General features: G+C 36.6%; 1 protein-coding gene across 1 annotated transcript in view; it reads left to right on the top strand.

The window, feature by feature from the left end:
* Nucleotides 1-24,597, top strand: part of SUGT1 (SGT1 assembly cochaperone of MIS12 kinetochore complex) — a 43,400-nt gene that overhangs the window by 5,249 nt on the left and 13,554 nt on the right. The window contains exons 3-11 of the mRNA XM_024765472.1: nucleotides 1,474-1,564; nucleotides 2,235-2,304; nucleotides 2,989-3,059; nucleotides 4,156-4,209; nucleotides 4,587-4,603; nucleotides 5,914-5,948; nucleotides 7,593-7,689; nucleotides 8,471-8,578; nucleotides 24,340-24,430. Coding sequence (XP_024621240.1) covers nucleotides 1,474-1,564; nucleotides 2,235-2,304; nucleotides 2,989-3,059; nucleotides 4,156-4,209; nucleotides 4,587-4,603; nucleotides 5,914-5,948; nucleotides 7,593-7,689; nucleotides 8,471-8,578; nucleotides 24,340-24,430 — 634 coding nt within the window. The remainder of the gene's footprint in view (nucleotides 1-1,473; nucleotides 1,565-2,234; nucleotides 2,305-2,988; nucleotides 3,060-4,155; nucleotides 4,210-4,586; nucleotides 4,604-5,913; nucleotides 5,949-7,592; nucleotides 7,690-8,470; nucleotides 8,579-24,339; nucleotides 24,431-24,597) is intronic.

Here is a 24,597-nt window from a genome sequence, read left to right as displayed (position 1 = left end):
ATGTAAGAAGCCATCAGCTGTTTTCAAAATTGTTTGAAAGCTTAGTGGAAGATGGTGTTTTTAGCTTAAGAATTTCAAAGTATTAGAAAATCTTGTATTAATACAAATGTTAGATGGTGTGTGAAAGAAACTTGGAGTAAAATTTTACCACGAGGCAATGTTTAGTGGTTAAAATTTGATTTGGAGTCAGGCAGACCTGGATTTGAATCCTATCTCTGGCGCAGTCACTGACTAGGAAGTGAGGGAATGGATTTTCTGCGCACATCTGGGGGAAGAGCATTCTAGTGAGAGGGAGCAGCAGGTGCAGGGTCCTGAGATGTTCGAAGAACAGCAAGGAGGCCATTGTGGCTAGAATGGTGGCGCAAGGAGAAGAGTTTTAAGAGGTGAGATGAGAGGGAGAGCAGAAGGTTATATCAAGGAGGGCCTTGCAGATCATTGGAAGGACTTGGGCTTTTGCTGTGAGTCAGCTGGAAAGATGTTGGAAAGTTTTGAGCAGAGACATAGTAACAAGATCTGATTTTCATTACTGCTTGGATCAGGGTGATAGGGGTTAAGATAGTAAAAAGTGGTTTAGATCTTAGGTATGTTGGGTTTTAGGTTTACGATTACCAAGTATAGTATACATTGCTTTGTGAGAATCACACTGCGAGGTTCAAGCAAAGCCACACGTGTGGCTGTTGAAGTAATTTTGCCTGTTAAGAAAACTACCAAGTCCCTAGGGTGTGTGGGCAATGGGTAGAGAATCAAAGCCTTCCTGTTTGCCTGCATTTGTCCTTGGCTTCACTGATCGTGCTCTCTCTTCTTGCATCAGTATTGTTCCAGCTACCACTTATGAACTGTGACTGCCCAGACTGGCAGAGTTTTAATTGCTCTGTTAATTCTTGATCAACTGATAGTAGCTATCTATGAGATATTGTATCTGGGCTTTTGACAGAATGCTGTAATTTCTTAGGCCATTGATAAGAGGATAGGAGAGGGCCAGGTAAACTCGATTATGTATTTATTGGTTCCATTAACCTCTTTGAGCTCTAGGTTTAACTTCCATTTTAAAATTTTTAAAAATTTTTGTTTTTATTGGACAGCTTCACATTTTCTAGGCATCTCAAACTCTACATGATCTTTGAATCTTCTCCAAATTAGAAGGAGAAAATCAGTGGTGGTCAATGTATATGAACTAAACTCTCCAGAATAAATGAGGTGATAATAATTACCATTTATTGAGTTCTGCTGTAGGCCAGGAACTGCTAAGTGCTTTAGGTAGATATTACATTCAGTTGTGGTCTTTTGAGGGGAGAAGGGAGGAGAAAGGGGGATATTGATCCTCTTGGAAAGAAAAGCTCCAAGCTTGTTTCCCTGTTATCTTTCCTCCAAATACTTTATGATAATAGGTTATTTGATTAAAAATCATGTTTAATTAGAACTCGATGGCTTTTAAAAAACATTTACTGACACTCAGCGTGTTTGTATTTGTAGGAGCTGACTAAGGCTCTGGAGCAGAAACCAGACGACGCACAGTCTTACTGCCAAAGAGCTTATTGTCACATTCTTCTTGGGAATTACCGTGGTAACTTTTCTTACAAAGTATATTGACTCTATAAGTTACTTACAAATTTTGCCCAAGATACAATGAATCAAATAAAATAAAGGTTATCTTCCAGGATTTTTAACTTGGTCTTTCATACAAGGTAAAGTAGCCGAAATGTGACAAACATGTTGAGCATCACCCATTTAAATTTTATGGTTGTCCGTTCTTTCTTCAGTGGGTGTAGAATTTGTACAGATTTCATTCATGGTTACTGGATATGCTAACAAAGAATAACATCAAATTTACTATTTTACAAAGTATTTAAATGAATTCCCTTGTTTTCTTTTTTATAAAAAGAATGTATTTCTATATTCTGTAATTTTAATTATCTGGATAGATAATCCGAGTAGGGAGAAATTAAATACCTTGAGTCAGATTACATAAATGATGTTAATGAGAAAATTAGATGAACTTTGTGATACAGAGCTTTATTCATTGCCTGAAGTGCTTTAAGAAGGAAGCTCAATATTAGGTCATTAGGAAGGTATGAGGGTAATTTTATTTTGGATTAACTTTTCCTAATTTAAAATCATTTGTCCATTCCACCAGCTTGAAAACTTAAAAATCAGAGGCTAATTCAAATTTTGTGTGTAGTATTTGTTAGGGTCCATAAGTCACTGACTAAAACCCCATTTTTTTCCATATGCAGATGCTGTTGCTGATGCAAAGAAATCTCTTGAACTTAATCCAAATAGTTCCATTGCTCTGCTGAGAAAGGGGTATGCAGTAACTACTCTTTTTGCTGGGTCTGGACTATAGTTTCTTGAATGAATTAATTGTAAGCTTTATATAAATAGTAAATTCTGTATTTATACATTTTATAGCTGAGATAGGATTCAATTTTAGGTATATTTTATACTTTTATTGTAGTATAGTTAGTATATATATATATAGTTTAAAGTAGTGATGGTTGAGGGCAAAGTCTAGATGAAACTCTTGGATTTCACATCCCTTTTTTGCTTCATCATTTGGAATTTACTGTATTTAATTGACCAGAGAACATCTGTTCCTCACCCAAGCTGGACAGGCTACATTTAATGAAGACTCTGTTATCTGTGTACTTTATATCCCAGTTTGTTTCTGTTGATAAGTGTGACTTTATTCTTTAAGAATCAGAAACGTCTTTAATTCCTTAATATAACTATATTTTGGAATAAGCAAGTATATACAATTAAAATCAAGAAATTCCTTCTGAAATGAGTTCCAAAATTGGATTCTAATGGGAATTATACTAGATATTATAGTAGAGTATTTTAGGAAATCTCTTGGCTGGCTTATTAACATATACTTAAATTCTTACTTTTAATAGTAGGGAAAATAGTTTCTTTTTTTTTATTATTTAGAAAGAAGGCTGTTTTTCATGATCTCATGTGTGTGTATTTGTTTTTAATATTCTCATGCAGGATATGTGAATACCATGAAAAAAACTATGCTGCTGCTCTAGAAGCTTTTACAGAAGGACAGAAATTAGATAGTAAGTATTAGAATTATATGTTAGTACACTAATCCATTATACCTATGTGTCTTAAATACCATAGCTGAATTTTGTTAGTGTAATCTCAAGTTAATTATAGAAACCCAGCTTTTTTCTCTTCTCGATGACATTTCGTGTTGATTGCAGAATTTGAATTTACTTAAAAATTGATTAAATTGGCCTTTCTTTAGCACTTAAATCACAGATAAACTATCATCAGAAGCAGAAAACTATATAAACACTTAGTGTGCTCCCAAGTACTTAGTCTGGCTTTATTTTTTTTTCTAATGGATAAGTGAAAGTATAATTTGCTCTCACATTCAGAAGTCTATTTAAGTTATTATCCAGATGGCTGAGATAATGAAATCTTACAATGAAAATTTTTATTGAGAAATGAAGTGTTAAGTTTGGGGTAAAGTATGATAGGGTATTGAAGAAACATGGAGGTTTGAGAGTATTGTGAGTTTCTAATATCACCTTTTTGAGAGAAATAGATGAAAATTATCACAGCAGTATAGATATCTGTGCATAATATATAGAAATTGTAAAAGCCAAGTATCAAAAACTCTGCAGAGTACAAAAAGGTTATAAGTAATCTCATAGATAGTTACAGTACATAATCCTAATTGTGTACTATCATTTTATCTTCATCTTATGATAGAGTGTTATCACAATTCTCTAAAGCAGTAGCTCCTAACTGGGAATGGTTTTGCCCCATAGGGGACATGGAGCAGACTTCGGTAGTTGTGGCTCGCGGGCTCTAGAGCACAGGCTCAGTAGTCGTGGCACACGGGCTTAGTTGCTCCGTAACATGTGGGATCTTCCTGGACCAGGGATCGAACCCGTGTCCCCTGCATTGGCAGGCAAATAAAATTGATTTTTTAAAAATCAGAATTCTTCAGGATGAACAAGTAACTAATAGGTTTAATATTAGGATAGCTATAAACTCTGTTAGGACAGATATTTTTGTCTAATTCACTGTTGCATCCACAGTGCCTAGAATAGTGTTTGGAACATAGGTATTCAGTAATTTATGTTGAATGAATATGTGAGGTTGTGCGGATGGGTGATGTTACAGTCAGTTTGTTCTTTCTAGGTACAGATGCTGATTTCATTGTCTGGATTAAAAGGTGTCAAGAAGCTCAGAATGGTAAGTATGCAGGTTTCCTGTGGTCTTTCCGTTTAAAAAGAAGTAAATGTTTGACGTTTGTTTTGAACTTTATAACTTATAATTTAAGTAGTGGATGTTCTCTTAGGTTGGGCATTCCCAACGTATTTTGATTTTTTACCTCATTCGATATGTTGAAAGGGAAATTTGGATGGATTTGTTTTGCAGTGGTATTACTGGTAAGAAATTACTGAGGAGTCTCAAGTGACTCCAGGATGCAGTTAAACCCCTTTCCCTTATTAGGTATGCATGGAGAATTGGTTTGCTTAGTCACTGTTTGTGCCATAGAAATCATATATGTAATTTTGCCTATACATGTACTGTTACCTGAAAATGTTTCCTTTTTATGTTTTTAACAGGATCACAGCCTGAGGTGGTAAGTCCAAAGGTTTTATCCTTTGTGTGTGTGTGTGTGGTTTTTTTTTTGGCTGTGTTGGGTCTTCGTTTCTGTGCGAGAGCTTTCTCCAGTTGCGGCGAGCGGGGGCCACTTCATCACGGTGCACAGGCCTCTCTCTGTTGCGGCCTCTCACATTGTGGAGCACAGGCTTCAGACGCGCAGGCTGAGTAGTTGTGGCTCACGGGCCCAGCCGCTCCGCGGCATGTGGGATCTTCCTGGACCGGGGCACGAACCCGTGTCCCCTGCATTTGCAGGCGGACTCTCAACCACTGCGCCACCAGGGAAGCCCCTATCCTTTGTGTTTTTACTTAATTATATTATTACTAAGTATATTTGAGGCTGGACTCGGAATGAGCTTTCTGTCAGTTACATATCTCTCTAGGGCAGTTTTACTAATTTTCTTCCTCCAAACGCTGTCTCTTCCCTTCTTACTTAGGGACAACTTGGAGGCCACCATTGACCCAGGACAAGTTCTTTAGATTTACAGTCTGAACTGGCACACATAGTTTAGAAAAGTTTGGATTGGTTAAGAGTCACTTTGTTTCTCAGTGGTCAGTGTAGAATGTTTGTAGCAGAGAGGCCAGCCATAAATGGTGTAAGACAATATCAGGAAGGCACCATGGAAATAGTGCTTCATATGTTTTTCCAGAGCAGTTTGATGCCATTGTTAAGCCTGAAGGTTATACTATAGTCTTAAAAATGTTTTTTTAAATGTTATTGTTATTTTCAACTTAGTTACTGAATCTTGGAACTGGACATTTTATATGTAACCTTTTCCAAACGTATCTTCAGAAATTTTTCTGTTTTTTATCCTTCTTTTAATTTAGAAGAAAAACGGTTTTTTGTAATTGAAACTCATAAAATTTTAAAAATGCTGAGTAACAGGGAGATCAGCTCGGTGCTTTGTGACCACCTAGAGTGGTGGGATAGGGAGGGTGGGAGGGAGGGAGACGCAAGAGGGAAGAGATGTGGGGACATATGTATATGTATAACTGATTCACTTTGTTATAAAGCAGAAGCTAACATCATTGTAAAGCAATTATACTCCAATAAAGATGTTAAAAAAAATAAAATTAAAAAACAACAACTGAGTATTCTAATTCCTGTGAAGATGAGTATTATTTAACAATTATGGATACCATGCTCTGTAAGTTTTCATGTAGTTATTCCATATCAAAGTATTCCATATCAAACTATAACACTGGGTAAATTAATAATACATGCATTTTTAATATGCAGTTACTAAACTAACTTGTAAAAATCTTTCTCTTTGAACTTGTCAAAATCAGTCTGCATCCCAGAGGACTTATCAGTCAAAAATCAAGTAAGTGTTTGTTTTTCTTTTGCGTGATAAATATGCCTAAAGGGAAAAAACCCTGTTGTTTAATAGTAAGCAAGTCCTTACCTGTGATTTAAGTATTTCTTAGTTTATAAAAGAAATCATATTAAAGCCTTGAAAAACTAATTGTAAGACTGTTAACTGATTTGAATTAGTGTTTATATTAAGGTTAAAATCAAATCAATTGCCAATTAAAACTTACTTCACCTGATTCCACATTATGTCACCTTTCCATGTATTAAAGAGAGTCTCTTCCATTTAAGTTATTGCTGTTACCTAGGTAAATAAGTTAGTAGACTTGATAGAATTGTAACTCTACCTGCCTTTTATATGTGGAGTAAATTTTTCATAGACTAATTTTGCATGAGTTGAAAGACACTTGCTGAGGGCAGCAGTTACAATCATGAATAAGTATTTAGCAAGGATTTGAGTTATTTTTAGTTGTTCATTAGCTGTGTGTACAGCTTGTATTCTTAGTGTAACAGAAAGAAACACAAGGCATTAATCTCGAGCTTTGCATCCTAACTGAATTTCAAAGGAAAACTGTGAGTCTTTTAAAGATCCAGTGCTTTTGACGTAAAATGGCTTGAAAGTGTTAAAACAATTTACTCATGTTCTTTCTGGGGAGATAACAGGATGACTCTCCAAGTACCTAGTAAACAAAGAACTTTAGTGACAGGAGCAGGGGTAGGGTACATAAACTTAATAATTGGAGCGTTCGGAGTATAAAATAATCCCACATTGATGTAATAAATATACCATGTATCAGGGTACTGTGCTTAGTCCTGGGAATGTGATAGTGGCAGGATAGATAAATAGCTCTGCTTTCATGGAGTTTATAATCCACTCTAATTTGAAAGTGATGATATATATTTTTAGAGCTTTCAGTGGGAAAGATACACATAATTAGAATCTCTAGGCACACTAATCTTTCCACATACTTTGAGATTGAAGGAAGGTACTATATTTAATATTGTGCCTGGCAGAATGAGTTAAATTATTTTAATTTTAGCTCATTTGCTTCTGTTCCTGTGCTCAGGGCTGTTTGCCCTCAGCTTCAGTAAAGAGATCCTGGAGTGCGGGGTCAGGTTGACCTGGGTCCAGTGTAACACCTGCTACTGATGTGCCAGTTGCCTCACCCTTCTGAGCTTACTTTTTTTTTCATTTGTAAAATAGGGATGGAAGTGTTTACTTCTTAGTATTAGGTTGAAATGAGAGGATAAAACTGTTGGTGTATTAGAATTGTTACCTGTTAGAATAAATTTTATCTTTAAAACTAGCTGTGCATGTGGCCTCATGCTGTGTGGTGTGGCCAAAAAAAACCAATTAGCTTAAGCACAACAGTATTAGAGATATGTTAGAACCTAGAAAATTATGTAAGTATTTATTAAATTCACTGGAGGGGTTTTGGACATCATCAACCTTACTTTTCTCTTCCCTTAGTACAGGTCATATGAAATTAGTTACATAAAATTGTTTCTGTGAATCAGCAGCTGCTTTGCTATTTTGTTCCTCAAGGTGGCGCTCTTGTTGTTCATCAGATTATATACAGTTTTTATCTTGACAAAACAAGCAACAACTTTAAGAAAATTTAAGTTCTCTTTTAAGTTTCCTTTTTCTTTTTTATAGGTATGACTGGTATCAAACAGAATCTCAAGTAATCATTACACTTATGATCAAGAATGTTCAGAAGAATGATGTAAATGTGGAATTTTCAGAAAAAGAGGTTATTACAGTGTTTGAATTATTTTTGGTTGAGGTTAAATACGTTTATTTGTAAATATAAATATATATTGCAGAGTAATCTATAGCAGTCTATTAGATATATATCATTTTTTCCTGAGATAATGTGGAAAATGATGAAAATCTGAAGCATTGCTTTTCCATTTGAATCATTTTAAGTTTTGAGATGAGTATGTATACTGTAGGTTATAGCTAGGTGTGCATTGTTTTCTCTTTCTTTAGCTTTGGAATTCAAAGCAGAATTTGGTTGACAAATATAAAAGACATTAGTAAGATACGTGCTTTGGTTACACATATGTGTGGTATACTTCATGAAAAAGATCCACTTAATTTTTGTGACTTATATATCTTAGAATTTACTAACCATATTAAATGAGTATAACTTTCAATAACTTGGTTTCTTAGCATTTAGTAGAAAACCTTGTGATAGATATTTAAGAGAGTTCATGGTAGAACTAGATGTTTTGCACATGAATATTTCTTTGTTATGTACTGTATTATTTTGTTCTTGTAGATTGAGTTTCCTTGAGATTTAAATGTTCAGTATGTGTTATGAAACATCCTCTGTTCTGCTACTTAATTATGTATATGAGAATTCATGAGAAGGATACCAGATATTTAAAAGATTATTTTGAGATTCTTAAGTCTGATATTCCATAGAAAGTTTTGAAAATAATCTGCAGCATGTAATTGTAGTCAGTTTAAGTACTTTACCCTTCTTTAAATAAATTTATAAAATGTGCTACTAATTTTGTGATCATTAGTTGTCCGCATTGGTGAAACTTCCTTCTGGAGAGGATTATAATTTGAAGCTGAGACTTCTTCATCCTATAATACCAGAACAGAGCACATTTAAAGTACTTTCAACAAAGGTAAGATAATTGAAAAGGGTTGTCAGTGGTAATCTGTGATTGTGAGCTTATAGATCCTTCCAGCCACATATCTTTAAATTAAATACAAACAATAATTTTTGAATAGTTTTTCCACCTTCCCAAATTCTAGGAAAATGGATTGTAAAAATCTAACCTCAAAAGTGTTTATATGCTTATTAAGATAGGTATAATACTTCTCAATAAAGAGGTTTTCATAAAAGATACAGTGATCAGCATTTTTTTAAGATTTGATACTGACAGTGTCTCATGTCTTGAACTTGTCATTTTGGTCTGTTGTGATATACAAATACTTCTCTCACACTTTCTTATGCAGTTAAAAATACAGACTACTATCAAGATGAATCTGCTTTCTTGTTTTTTAGTTAAGCTGACTTTTAGGTTACTTTGTTATGAAGGATTAATGAATAATTTAAATTGCTGTTTGAGTAACCATAATTTTTAGATTCCTTTATATTTTCAAAAAGAGGTAAAAATATGCAATAGAATTAAAATTCATGGTATATATCAGCTACCAGTCAAAAGATGTAGTACGAGTAGGTAGAAGTATAATTTAGCAGGAATAATACTAAGCTGAAAATCAAAAAATCTGACTGGTTCTTTGCTTGCCCTGTTAATTTAGAGTAGTCACACATAGGACAAGATTTTCAGCATCTGTAAAAATGAGAGGGATATGGACTGTGAACTCTGAAATCCTTTCATCTGTAAGATTGTATGAAGGTATATGATGAGTTAATGAGAAAGAATGATATAAATTCCATTACTAAACCTTTTTTATGCATATGTCCTGCATGCAACACAGTGTGTTATTTAACTTTTGAGTTTAGTTGTGTAAATTTTCCTATCATAGAATAGAATCAGGGTTGGCCTGTGTCATGAAGAATGGTAACTGGGCCTGCAGGAAGAAGGGGACACCTGAAGAGGGTTGGAGCAGGAAGTAAAGAAGTAAAGAAGCAGTAGTTTTTGCATCTAGTTAAAAATGATCTGCTCACTTATCTATTTGAAATGTACAAAGTACAAAGCTGTTTACTTAAGAGGCAGAGATAGGAAACAGTTGCTTGGACAATAGAAAGTGAGAAAAAGGGTGACATACTGTGAGGATTTTCATCTTACTGGCCCCATCCACATTGGGTAGAATTTAATAAGATAATATTGGGTACAATAAGCACAAAACTATAACTAGATTTGAGAGGGAGATAGGTCAGAAAATTAGGAGTTTGGCATTTTTGTACATCTTTCTATTGAGAGGTTGTTAATGCATGTTTTTTTGAAGTAATTTAAATATAAATTGATTTGTGTGATAGATGGCAAATAACTTAAAAACCTGTGTTACTGAGCCACCTTGTATAATGGAATAGTGTGGTTGGTGAATACACAAGTATGTGTGGCTACAATTGAGGTTTTAATTAAGCAGTGTCCTGTCTTACTCTTGATTCTCCTTTGAATCTTGTGAGTGCTTATTGATTCTAACCATTCCTCAGCCCCCCTTACTGTGTTCCCAGTTTACTTTTTTTTGCCCCTTGCTCCTTTCTTTAAATGCTACATAACTACTTTCCTTTCCTGTATACTAGTTTGTTTATATGTACACATTTATTTCCCTTACTCTTTTTTTTTTTTTTTTTTTGGCGGTACGCGGGCCTCTCACTGTTGTGGCCCCTCCCATTGCGAAGTGCAGGCTCAGCGGCCATGGCTCACGGGCCCAGCCGTTGCGTGGCATGTGGGATCTTCCTGGACCGGGGCACGAACCCGTGTCCCCTGCATTGGCAGGAGGACGCTCAACCACTGCGCCACCAGGGAAGCCCTATTTCCCTTACTCTTAGTAAGTCTTCTGAAGATAAGAAGGTGTCATATTTGTGTCTATTTATGTGCTTCATGTAGGGTTACCAGATACAGTATAGGATGCCCAGTTAACTTTCTGTTTTTATTTTTCTGAATTTTATTTTATTTATTTATTATTTATACAGCAGGTTCTTATCATCTGTTTTATACACATCACTGTGTATGTGTCAATCCCAATCTCCCAGTTCATCCCACCACCACCCCACCCCCGCTTTCCCCCCTTGGTGTCCGCTTTCCCCCCTTGATGTCCATACGTTTGCTCTCTACATCTGTCTCTCCATTTCTGCCTTGCAAACCAGTTCATCTGTACCATTTTTCTAGATTCCACACATATGCGTTAATATACAATATTTGTTTTTCTCTTTCTGACTTCACTCTGTATGGCAGTTTCTAGGTCCATCCACATCTCTACAAATGACCCAGTTTCGTTCCTTTTTATGGCTAGTATTCCATCGTATATATGTACCACATCTTCTTTATCCATTCATCTGTCAGTGAGCACTTAAGTTGCTTCCATGACCTGGCTGTTGTAAATAGTGCTGCAGTGAACATTGGGGTGCATGTGCCTTTTCATTTTCGACGTACCACAGTTTATTTATTTATTTTTTAAAATTTATTTATTTTTTAACATCTTTATTGGAGTATAATTGCTTTATAATGTTGTGTTAGTTTCTGCTGTATAACAAAGTGAATCAGCTATAAGTATACATATATCCCCATATCCCCTCCCTCTTGCGGCTCCCTCCCACCCTCTCTATCCCACCCCTATGGGTGGTCACAAAGCACCAAGCTGATCTCACTGTGCTATGTGGCTGCTTCCCACTAGCTGTTTTACATTTGGTAGTGTATATATGTCAATGCCACTCTCTCACTTCATCCCAGCTTACCCTTACCCCTCCCTGTGTCCTCAAGTTCATTCTCTATGTCTGTGTCTTTATTTCTGTCCTGCCCCTAGGTTCTTCAGAACAATTTTTTTTTTAAGATTCCATATGTATGTGTTAGCCTACGGTATTTGTTTTTCTCTTTCTGACTTCACTGCGTATGACAGACTCTAGGTCCATCCATCTCACTACGAATAACTCAATTTCGTTTCTTTTTATGGCTGAGTAATATTCCATTGTACATATGTGCCACATCTTTTTTATCCATTCATTTGTTGATGGACACTTAGGTTGCTTCCATGTCCTGGCTATTGTAAATAGTGCTGCAGTGAACATTGTGGTACATGTGTCTTTTTGAATTATGGTTTTCTCAGGGTATATGCCCAGTGGTGGGATTGCTGACTCGTATGGTAGTTCTGTTTTTAGTTTCTTAAGGAAACTCCATAGTGGCTGTATCAATTTATATTCCCACCAACAGTGCAAGAGGGTTCCCTTTTCTCCACACCCTCTCCAGCATTTGTTGTTTGTAGATTTTCTGATGATGCCCATTCATTCTGACCAGTGTGAAGTGATACTTCATTGTAGTTTTGATTTGCATTTCTCTATTAATTAGTGATGTTGAGCATCTTTTCATGTGTCTCTTGGCCATCTGTATGTCTGTATGTCTTCTTTGGAGAAATGTCTATTTAGGTCTTCTGCCCTTTTTTTTCAATATATAAAATTAATTTAATTTATTTATTTTTGGCTGCATTGGGTCTTTGTTGCTGCGTGCAGGCTTTTTCAGGTTGTGGCGAGGGGGGGCTACTTTTTGTTGCAGTGCGTGCACTTCTCGTTGTGGTGGCTTCTGTTGTTGCGTAGCACGGGCTCTAGGCGCACAGGCTTCAGTAGTTGTGCGGCACGTAGGCTTAGTTGCTCTGTGGCATGTGGGCTCTTCCCAGACCAGGGCTTGAACCCACGTCCCCTGCATTGGCAGGCGGATTCTTAATCACTGCACCAGCAGGGAAGCCCTTCTGCCCATTTTTTGAGTGGGTTTGTTTTTTTAATATTGAGCTCATGAGCTGTTTATATATTGTAGAGATTAATCCTTTGTCCGTTGACTTGTTTGCATATAATTTCTCTTATTCTGAGGTTTGTCTTTTGGTCTTATTTATGGTTTCATTTGCTGTGCAAAAGCTTTGAAGTTTCGTTAGGTCCCATTTGTTTATTTTGTTTTTATTTCCATTACTCCAGGATGTGGGTCAAAAAAGATCTTGCTGTGATTTATGTCAAAGAGTGTTTTTCCTATGTTTTCCTCTAAGAGTTTTATAGTGTCTGGTCTTACATTTAGGTCTTTAATCCATTTTGAGTTTATTTTTGTGTATGGTGTTAGAGAATGTTCTAATTTCATTCTTGTACATGTAGCTGTCCAGTTTTCCCAGCACCACTTATTGAAGAGACTGTCTTTTCTCCATTGTATATCCTTGCCTCCTTTGTCATAGATTAGTTGACCATAGGTGTGTGGGTTTATCTCTGGGCTTTCTTACCTGTTCCATTGATCTATATTTCTGTTTCTGTGCCACTACCATATTGTCTTGATTACTGTAGCTTTGTAGTATAGTCTGAAGCCAGGAAGCCTGATTACTCCAGCTCTTTTTTTTTCCATCAATATTGCTCTGGGTATTTGGGGTCTTTTGTGTTTCCATACAAATTTTAAGATTTTTTGCTCTAGTTCTGTAAAAACTGCCATTGGTAATTTGATAGAGATTGCATTGAATCTGTCGATTGCTTTGGGTAGTATAGTCATTTTCACAGTATTGATTCTTCCAATCCAAGAACATGGTATATCTCTCGATCTGTTTTTGTCATCTTTGATTTCTTTCATCAGTGTCTTATAGTTTTCTCAGTATGGTCTTCTACCTCCTTAGGTAGGTTTATTCCTAGGTATTTTACTCTATTTTGTGGCAATGGTGAATAGGATTGTTTCCTTAATTTCTTTCTGATCTTTCGTTGTTAGTGTATAGGAATGCAAGAGATTTCTGTGCATTAATTTTGTATCCTGCTACTTTACCAAATTCATTGATTAGCTCTAGTAGTTTTCTGGTGGCATCTTTAGGATTCTCTATGTATAGTATCGTGTAATTTGCAAACACTGACAGTTTTACTTTTTCTTTTCCGATTTGTATTCCTTTTATTTCTTTTTCTTCTCTGATTGCCGTGGCTAGGACTTCCAAAACTATGTTGAGTAATAGTGGCAAGAGGGAACATCCTTGTCTTGTTCCTGATCTTAGAGGAAATTCTTTCAGTTTTTCACCATTGAGAATGATGTTTGCTGTGGGTTTGTTGTATATGGCCTTTATTATGTTGAGGTAGGTTCCCTCTATGTCCACTTTCTGGAGAGTTTTTATCATAAATGGGTGTTGAATTTTGTCAGAAGCTTTTTCTGCATCTATTGAGATGATCATGTGGTTTTCATTCTTCAGTTTGTTAATGTGGTGTATTAATTTGCCTATACTGAAGAACCCTTGCATCCGTGGGATAAGTCCCACTTGATCATGGTCTATGATCCTTTAAATGTGTTGTTAGATTCTGTTTGCTAGTATTTTGCTGAGGATTTTTGCATCTATATTTATCACTGGTACTGGTCTGAAATTTTCTTGTTTTGTAGTATCTCTGTCTGGTTTTGGTATCAGGGTGATGGTGGCCACAAAGAATGAGTTTGGGAGTGTTCCTTCCTCTGCAACTTTTTGGAAGAGTGTGAGAAGGATGGGTATTATGTCTTCACTAAATTTTTGATAGAATTCACCTGTCAAGCCATCTTGTCCTGGACTGCTGTTTATTGGAAGATTTTTAATCACAGTTTCAATTTCATTACTTGTGATTGGTCTGTTCATATTTTCTATTTCTTCCTGGTTCAGTCTTGGAAAGTTATACCTTTCTAAGAATTTGTCCATTTCTTCCAAGTTGTCTACTTTATTGACATAGAGTTGCTTATAGTAGTCTCTTAGGATGCTTTGTATTTCTGTGGCGTCCATTGTAACTTCTTTTTCATTTCTAATTTTTATTGATTTGAGTCCTCTCCCTCTTTTTCTTGATGAGTCTGGCTAAAGGTTTTTCAATTTTGTTTATCTCCTCAAAGAACCAGCTTTTAGTATTATTGATCTTTACTGTTGTTTTCTTTGTTTCTATTTCATTTATTTCTGCTCTGATCTTTATGATTTTTTGCTTCTACCAACTTTGGGTTTTGTTTGTTCTTCTTTCTCTAGTTCCTTTAGGTGTAAGTTTAGATTGTTTATTTGAGATTTTTCTTGTTTCTGGAGGTAGGATTGTACTGCTATAAACGTCCCTCTTAGAATTGCTTTTGCCACATCCCATGTGTTTGTGTTTTTTACCTTTTTTTCCCTGTAGTTGATTTCTAATCTCATAGCATTGTGGTCAGAAAAGATGCTTGATATGATTTCAGTTTTCTTAAATTTACCGAGGCTTGATTTGTGACCCAGGATGTGGTCTATTCTGGAGAATGTTCCATGCACACTTGAGAAGAAAGTGTAATCTTCTGTTCTCGGATGCAGTGTCCTATAAACATCAATTAAATCTGTCTGGTCTGTTGTGTCACTTAAAGCTTTTGTTTCCTTATTAATTTTCTGTGTGGATTATCTGTCCATTGGTGTAAGTGAGGTGTTAAGTTCCCCCACTATTATTGTCTTACTGTCAATTTTCTGTTTTATAGCTGTTAGCATTTGTCTTATGTATTGAGTTGCTCCTTTGTTGGGTACATATATATTTGTAATTGTTATATCTTCTTTTTGGATTAATCCCTTAATCATTAGGTAGTGTCCTTTCTTGTCTCTTGTAACATTTTTTATTTTAAAGTCTATTTTATCTGATATGAGTATTGCTGCTCCAGCTTTCTTTTGATTTCCATTTGCATGGAATATCTATTTCCATCCTTTCACTTTCAGTCTGTATGTGTCCCTAGGTCTGAAGTGGATCTCTTTTAGACAGCATGTATGTGGGTCTTGTGTTTGTATCCTTTCAGCAAGCCTGTGTCTTTTGGTTGGAGAATTTAATTCATTCACGTTGAAGGTAATTATCGATATGTATGTTCCTGTTACCATGTTTTTAATTGTTTTCAGTTTGTTTTTGTAGGTTCTTTTCTTCTCTTGTGTTTCCCACTTAGAGAAGTTCCTTTAGCATTTGTTGTAGAGCTGGTTTGGTGGTGCTGGATTCTCTTAGCTTCTCCTTGTCTGTAAAGCTTTTGATTTCTCTGTCAAATCTGAATGAGATCCTTTCTGGGTAGAGTAATCTTGGTTGTAGGTTCTTCCCTTTCATCACTTTAAATATATTGTTCCAATTCCTTCTGGCTTGTAGATTTTCTGCTGAGAAATCAGGTGTTAACGTTATGGGAGCTCCCTTGTATTGGTCGTTTTTCCCTTGTTGCTTTTAATAATTTTTCTTTGTCTTTAATTTTTGTCATTTTGACTACTATATGTCTCAGCCTGTTTCTCCTTGGGTTTATCCTGCCTGGGACTCTCTGAGCTTCCTGGACTTGGGTGGCTATTTCCTTTCCTATGTTAGGGAAGTTTTCAACTATAATCTCTTCAAATATTTTCTTGGGTCCTTTCTCTCTCTCTTCTCCTTCTGAGACCCCTATAATGTCAATGTTGTTGCATTTAATGTTGTCCCAGAGGTCTCCTAGGCTGTCTTCATTTCTTTTCATTCTTTTTTCTTTATTCTGTTCAGCAGCAGTGAATTCCACCATTCTGTCTTCAGATCACTTATCCGTTCTTCTGCCTCAGTTATTCTGCTATTGGTTCCTTCTAGTGTGTTTTTCATTTCAGTTATTGTATTGTTCGTCTCTGTTTGTGTGTTCTTTAATTCTTCTAGGTGTTTGTTCTTTAACTCTTTGGGGTCTTCGTTAAACATTTCTTGCATCTTCTCAATTTTTGCCTCCATTCTTTTTCCGAGGTCCTGGATCATCTTCACTGTCATTATTCTGAATTCTTTTTCTGGACGGTTGCCTATCTCCGCTTCATTTGTTTTTCTGGGGTTTTATATTGTTCCTTCCTCTGCCTTTTTATTTTGTCTGTCTTTCTGTGATTATGGTTTTCATTCCACAGGCTGCAGGATTGTAGTTCTTTTTGCTTCTGCTGCCTGCCCTGTGGTGGATGAGGCTATCTAAGAGGCTTGTGCAAGCTTCCTGATGGGAGGGACTGGCGGTGGGTAGAGCTGGGTGTTACTTTGGTGGGCAGAGCTCAGTAAAACTTTAATCCACTTGTCTGCTGATGGGTGGAGCTGGGTTCCTCCCTGTTGGTTGTTTGACCTGAGGTGACCCAGCACTGGAGCGTACCTGGCTCTTTGGTGGGGCTAATGGCAGACTCCAGGAGGGTTCACCAAGGAGTACTTCCCAGAACTTCTGCTGCGAGTGTCCTTGTCCCTGTGGTAGCCACGTCTTCCCCCTGCTTCTGCCGGAGTCCCTGCAATACTAGCAGGTAGGTCTGGTTCAGTCTCCTATGGGGTCACTGCTCCTTCCACCTGGGTCTTGGTGGGCACACTACTTTGTGTGTGCCCTCCAAGAGTGGAGTCTGTGTTTCCCCCAGTCCTGTCAAAGTCCTGCAATCAATTCCCACTAACCTTCAAAGTCTGATTCTCTAGGAATTCCTCCTCCCGTTGCTGGACCTCCAGGTTGGGAAGCCTGACGTGGGGCTCAGAACCTTCACTCCAGTGGGTGGACTTCCGTGGTATAAGTGTTCTCCAGTTTGTGAGTCTCCCACCCAGCAGTTATGGGATTTGATTTTACTGTGATTGCGCCCCTCCTACCATCTCACTGTGGCTTCTCCTTTGTCTCTGGATGTGGGGTGTCTTTTTTGCTGAGTTCCAGTGTCTTCCTGTCGATGATTGTTCAGCAGTTAGTTGTGATTATGGTGTTCTTGCAAGAGGAATTCGCAAGACACAGTTCTTGTCTTTTTTTTTTCTTTTCCTTTGTGCTTCCTCTAGTTTCACTTGTTCACAGGGTGCTTCATGCACAGGCCTCACACCTGGCACTTCACATCAGTGACTATTGAGAAATGGCTGATGTGACATCTCAGCTTGGCGGGCTGGCAAACAGTGAATAATTTTTAAATATAAGTATGTTTCATTTGCTAAATTTGGCATCCTTAGCCATATGGCACTGTGTGTAGTGAGTGAGTGGTCAGTAATTTTTCAGAGAATGAATTTATGTTGGATTCTGATGTTGGCCTTATGAAGTTGGCAGGGTGTAGTAAGTATTTTCCTTCTTAGTTTTACAGGTGAAAAGAAATTGAGGTTCATGGACTTAAAATGCCTTCCCCAAGTTCACAAGTTACTAAATTGTTCAGTGTGGCCCAGGAAAAATACTTATCCTTCTGTAAAGCAGTTGCTTCTTTTCATAGGTTTTTCTGTCTGGACTAAAGAATTTATATTTGTAGGATATATTCGGGAGGATGATTATTTTTATTGTCCTAACCCGAAGTAATATATATTACTTGGTTAAACTACCAGTTTTTAAGCTGTGTTTTATGGGAAACAAATGGAAAGAATTGTACTTAATTATATCTTAATGGAAATGATGAAATTTTTGAATCTTTTTTATACAGCAGAGGGAGACAATGTTAAAATACTGAAAATCTTTCTCTGGGTTACTGAGTCTTGTTTAGTGATGACACTAAAAGGGAAAAATAGTAATTTGCTTTTCATACATTTGCAGGCGTCTTCAATCATTTATGTGGTTTGATAAAAGGGTGCATTTTGCTTGGGAAAATATTCCTGAAATTAGAGATTCTGTAAAATCTGTGGTTTAAAAGGCCTATTTCTTTGCCTTTTGAGAATCCTGTTTTCTTTCTCACCTTCAAATATGCATGTTGCGGGCTTCCCTGGTGGTGCAGTGGTTGAGAGTCCGCCTGCCGATGCAGGGAACACGGGTTCGTGCCCCGGTCCGGGAGGATCCCACATGCCGCGGAGTGGCTGGGCCCGTGAGCCATGGCCGCTGGGCCTGCGCGTCCAGAGCCTGTGCTCCGCAACGGGAGAGGCCACAACAGTGAGAGGCCTGCGTACCGCAAAAAAAAAAAAAAAAATGCGTGTTGTATATTTATGTATAACCATTGGTTAAGTGTTATTAATTCAAACTAAATCTAATTTGCAATGAAAAGAGGAAGAGGTAGTATCCTTACAATACTGAAATAGCATTTCTTAACTAAATTTTTTTTTTTTTGGTGGGGGGCGGTGGTGCCGCACTGCTCAGCTTGCAGGATCTTAATTCCCTGACAGGGATTGAACCTGGGCCCTGGCAATGAAAGTGCTGAGTCCTAACCACTGGACTGCTGGGGAATTCACTTAATTAAATGTTTTACAGTGTAATATGTAATATGTTTTTCTTAGTCAGAATTTATATTTTTTTAGTACCTTTGGTAGTTATTTCTATGTTTTACTGAATACCAGCTTACATATCTGCCTATTAATCCATTTTTTTATTAAGAAGCTGTAATGGTTCTTTTATTTCATTTTGTTAATATCGTGACAATATTCTCTTAACACAATCACAGGATTATAACTTCAGTAACAGCTATGCTGTGAAATATTCATTTTAAAGATTAATATTCACTCCCTGTAAGAAAAAATTAGAATTCTCAGAATCCTTTGGAGTAAATTTGCCCTTGTGGAAATGTTCTTGTGTTCCTATTTTTAGTCAAAGTAATTTTTTGTATTATATCAGTATAAAATATGAAGGCTTTTAACTGAAATTGTGGGAAATAAAAATGTGTGTCTTAGAGACAAAGAGCCCCCTTCTGCCTTCTTAACCCACTGACATTTAAAATTCCTTTACTTGATATTCATAGAAGAATCTTAATTATGATATAATGGGGTTGGAGGTGTCCCGGCAGGATACTACTGCTTTTTGAAACACACAGATGTGTGTGGGGTTTTGGATTATTGTTTTGTTATGCCTTTTTGATATGGTCGTGGTAACAGGGTTTTTTTTGTTGTTGTAGTTGTTTGTTTTTTTAAATAACTTTAGTTGCTGATACCCACAAATTGTAGAGCTGCCTTTTCTATTAATGTATATACATTTATTTTCAAAAGAAAAGGATTTTACTGTCCATACTGTCTGTAGCTGTCTTGTTAAACTTATTCATTATGGGTATTTTTTTATGCCCTTAGATGTTTTACAGCAAAGTATTTCATGATAGACATTTACTATAGCTTATTTAGCCAATGCCATGTTGTTTGACCTTTGGAGAATTACAGTAGGTAACTGTTTTGATTGCTGTGTATTATCCCATGTAATCCTCACAGTTACTGAATGGTGTAGGTATTGTTATTACCTTTTTACAGGTATGGAAACTGAACCTAGAGATGTAAAATAATTTGCCCAGATTTTCAGCTAATTGTAACAATGATGAAGATATTCATAATAGCATTCAGTTGTTACTTGCCAGACACAATGCTATATTGTTTTCATACGTGGTTTTATTTAATCCTCAAAAGAATCCTAAGTGAGGTAGACCCTATTAATCCCATTTTACAAGCGAAACTGAGGCTCAGTGTGATTAGTCATACATCCAGCAAGTGGCACCTATTTGTGACTCTTTGGAATTACACAACTGACTGTTTTTGACTTGTCCTCAACCTCTGCTTATTTCTGAGGAAATAAAATAAGTAAAACTTCTAGCAGAAAAAGACACTTCCAGCAGGTTACTCTATGTATTGGCTCTCTCATCTCTAAAATATAGGTGGTTTTCTCCTCTCACTTTCTGTTAAGTGAGATGATATATATGAAGCACTTAGTACATGGGGTATATAAGTGCTCAATAAATATTACTGCTATTATTATTTAATACTGATGATTTAGTTTTTATTCAGGTTGTAAAAGCAATAAATGCATATCATAGAAAATTTGGAAAGATGTAAGTGAGCTGAGAATGTAATCACTCAGTCTCATTACTGATGACATTTTGGCATACTTCCTTCCAGATAATTAGATATTTCCCAAAACTTAGGTCTGTCACTACAGATGATGGATGCTGGAATTTTTTGTTTATGGGAATGTGTCTTCTGATTGATTTCTTCAAGAAGAATAGAGGTGGTGGTCTTATGCACCAGCATAGTGCCTGGCTCACAGTAGGTACTCAATAAATACTTGAACTGAGCTTCTAGAACTTCGGAGAAGTTTATTCAGTTCCTCTTCATTCATTACCATCTTTTGCTTTAAAAACAATTATAGGGCTTCCCTGGTGGCGCAGTGGTCGAGAGTCTGCCTGCCGATGCAGGGGACATGGGTTCGTGCCCTGGTCTGGGAAGATCCCACATGCCGCAGAGCGGCTGGGCCCGTGAGCCATGGCCACTGAGCCTGCGCGTCCGGAGCCTGTGCTCTGCAGCGGGAGAGGCCACAGCAGTGAGAGGCCCGCGTACCACCAAAAAAAAAAAAAAAAGAAACAATTATAAAATGATTTGAGTGTAAAAATAAAGACAGTAGATGTGCAGTCTGACCTCAGGGAAGACCGAGCTATTCTAATATTGGACAGAGGGTTTTGGTACAGCAATTAAATGTGCAAAGAGCTGAGTGAGAGAATACTGGAAAAGCTGCATTCTAGAGATCAGGAAACATTTATTGAGTGCAGACTTGAAACAGATGGTTCTCAAAAGTTTGCCAGAAAAAAATGTTTACCAGTAAACTGGTAGTCTCTGGGAAAGATTCCTTCACCATCAATTTGTAGTAAGTGGGAGGTCACTTACCTCTTTTTAAGAAGGTAGTGTCTGGAAGAGCCTTGACCCTTTAGAAGTATGACTTTTCTTTAAACCTGAAGTTCCATTCATTGGAAAAAATTAAACTCTCTGCTGTGCAAAGGAGACCTTAGAAGTGGGTGGTAGTACACATAATATTGAAAACTGACAACCCAACAGAGGAGGGATTCTTATTAGTAGTTTGTGCATGCTGCTTTGGGATATTATGGCACATTGAAAGCCTTCCCTGTGCATATGAGAGCAACATTCAAGCAAACTACCAAAGATTTGTTCGTTTGTTTTTTAATTGGAGTACAGTTGCTTTACAAAGCTGTGTTCGTTTCTACTGTACAGCAAAGTGAATCAGCTATACATATTCATATATCCCTTCATTTTTGGATTTCCTTCCCATTTAGGTCACCACAGAGCACTGAGTAGAGTTCTCTGTGCTATACAGTAGGTTATAAACTACCAAAGTTTTAAGTTAACTTTTAAATTATTTTTGACTTAAATAAAAATAGAATGGCTGATTAATGGTCCCAATAAAAATATCTGAAATTGTACTGGTGGTAATTTGAGAAGTATCTGTCAGAATCATTTTTAAAAGCATATATAAGCATTAAAAGTGAAGTAGGTGTAAAAAGGAATTCATAGAATATTAGTCTCTCCCCCCTTTTACCTTTTAAAAAAGCTGTTTTAAATGGTTTATTATGTGCACCTCTTTTAATGAATGGATTAAGTATAATTTCAAGTTCAGGTGAGCATGTCTCAGTTGAAACAGGTTGTGACTTAGGGCTTTAGCTTTATAAAGGCCTCTTTGTTCATAGTGCACAATTATTTAGGTTATAGAGGCTTTCAGAGATGTGAGTGCTCTTCATGTGAAACAAGGGACTTTTTATAGATGGTGCTTAGCTCAGGAACACGTGTGAATATAGGGTGCCCCGTGGCTGAGGTTAGTTAAGGATAGTTTTGATGTACACACTGTTTGTGAGGTCTTCATTTCTGGATGAGTTGAAAATTAAAGGAGCAAGATGCAGTTTTAAATTTTAGTATAATATTAATAGTCCTTTTCAGTAACTATTTCTGTGTCATTGCAGCTGTTGGATTTCTGACCCTTTTTGATAAATATCCCAGCAGTGACAGCTTAAAATAATCAGAGTACTTTCACTTAATACTGTGTATGAGAAAATATTGATAGTATTTTACTTTATAAAAGTTAATCATAGTTCATTTTAGGGAATTCTGGAGATCCTTTTAAATGTTTGATTTTATTTATGTAGAATTTAAACATGTAAATTACATTAAAAATGCTAATTGTTTTGCCCCTTTTCTAGTGAGATTTGTTTCCTGCTTTTCTCATGAAAACATTTTTTGTTACATTTCTATGCGCCTTAAGAAAATACCCTTCCATTCCATCACTTCATATCTGACTGAAAATATTGGCAGATTTCTCTTAGTGTTTTGTTAAAGTATTTTAAAATGCACATTTTAAGGATTCTCCCCCTAAATGCTGTTGGTAGACAGATTACCAGTAATTGCTCATTTAAATGATTCATCTTCCCCAAAGGGGTCAAAGAACCAAAGTGTGACACAGTAGGCTTTTCTTTTTGTAAAGTCTGTCTTCTGGGTGTTTTTCTACTTACAAAAGTAGTAATTCTTTTCTTAGAAAAAGCATTAGAATATAAAATTCTAATTTGATTCTTAAACCATTTCCATAATAATTATAACTGTGTTTACCAGCACTGTAAATGCTTACTTTTGCTAGGCTAAAAATGAGGGCGAGAGCATTATTTGAATAAGGAAAGCATAAGGTAAGTGCTATGCGAGTGTATGTTACGGTTAAGGGTAGATTCTAAGGGAGCAGCCTTGATTAGAGAGTTAAAGACGCTTTTAGGATGCTTTTAACATTTCATTGTAGTAAATGGCCTTAGTTTAAGCCTTCCGAAGCTCCTCATGGTCTGTAAAAAATATGTAAAAATGTTAGCATAACTTGTGTTACCAAACCAGGTCCATTTACCCAGTGCACAGCAAGCCAAACACTGGGACACCGGGATTTGCAAAAGGGAAAGGGTTTGTTCGTGAGGCAGCCGAATGAGGAGATGGGAGAACAAATCTTGTATCTGCCTCACCAGAGGTGAGGGGCTTGGGATATTTATGGGATAAAGAAGCAAGGTGGTCTGAGGTGTGGGAAACGATGATGAAGTGAGGTCATTGGTGTTCTGTGTAGGCATATCTGAGTTACATGCTTCTTCATGGGATGCATGTTCAGAAAATGGCATTAGCATGATTTGGGGGGTGAAGATTTTTGCCCTCTGATGTCAAAAGGTCATCCATGAATATGGGAACATATGTATATGTATAGCTGATTCACTTTGTTATAAAGCAGAAACTAACACAGCATTGTAAAGCAATTACACCCCAATAAAGATGTTTAAAAAAAAAAAAGGTCATCCATGAGATACTCGAGACGGCCCAGTTGAGTGGTCAGTGGTCTTGACTGGTTTGAACTGGGCAAGAGTAGCTCCATGTTCCTGGAAAACAGTTACCATTACTATAATGCCCCATATATCAGAGGTGTTTTATATAGGGGATGGTTAAAGGAGTCTTGTGATATGTTGTTCAGGTTACATGAAACTTGGAGGGTATGCAGTTTGCAAGAACAATAAAAGTGAGCTTAATCAGTGAAGGCATGTTACAGGATGTTATTTATCAAGCAAGTTATAGTTTAAGGGATCTACCTGGTGACTGCCCTCAGTTTCACTTGTATCATTTTTATACAATGGAATGAATTTCTCTACTCTAAAACAGGTTAATGTACATGGAAATATAGTAATTCCTGTAGAACATGGTTTCTCAGTGGTGGGCACTGTTAACATTTGGGGCTGGATAATTCTTTGTCATGGGAATTGCCCTGCATGTTGTAGGATGTTTAGTAGTACCCCTAGTCACTCCTCACTCCCACCTCAGTTGTGATGACCCAACAGTGTCTCCAGACATTGCCAGATTTCCCCAGGGGACAAAATTACCCCTGGTTGACAACACTGCTTTAGAAGAAGAAAAGCATGTGGATTTCAAGACTCTTAATTGTAGTTTATAGTGTGTATGTATATTGTTTTTGAAGGGTGACTTTTAAGTAGAAACAAAATAAATGTTTCAAGTTTTTCGAATTTAACTTGGTATTAGTTTAAGGAAACTGTTTGAGGACACTATTCTTATAAAACGTTGATAAGTTAAAGAAATTGCATTTTTTTCGCTGTTTTGTGTATTTTACATTGAATAATAGATTTTATTTGGTGTTTCCTCTAGATTGAAATTAAAATGAAAAAGCCAGAGGCTGTGAGATGGGAAAAGCTAGAGGGGCAAGGAGATGTGCCTAACCCCAGACAGTTCATAACAGGTTTGTTTTCTGGCCTTGATGAGCTTTAAATTCATATTGTGTTATATAGTTGAAATTAAATAGTAATGAGTATTCTATTTTCATTATTTATGTTCCCAAGATAAGATACATTGAATATAAGGAGGTTGCTCTGTAATGAAAACAGAGTATTTCTTATGATGGTTCTA

This window comes from Neophocaena asiaeorientalis, unplaced genomic scaffold (assembly GCF_003031525.2).
Source record: "Neophocaena asiaeorientalis asiaeorientalis breed wild unplaced genomic scaffold, Neophocaena_asiaeorientalis_V1.1 scaffold271, whole genome shotgun sequence".
In the NCBI taxonomy this organism is placed as follows: domain Eukaryota; kingdom Metazoa; phylum Chordata; class Mammalia; order Artiodactyla; family Phocoenidae; genus Neophocaena; species Neophocaena asiaeorientalis.
The sequence above is the reverse complement of the archived record's forward strand: the minus strand, read 5'-3'. Positions and strand labels throughout refer to the sequence as shown.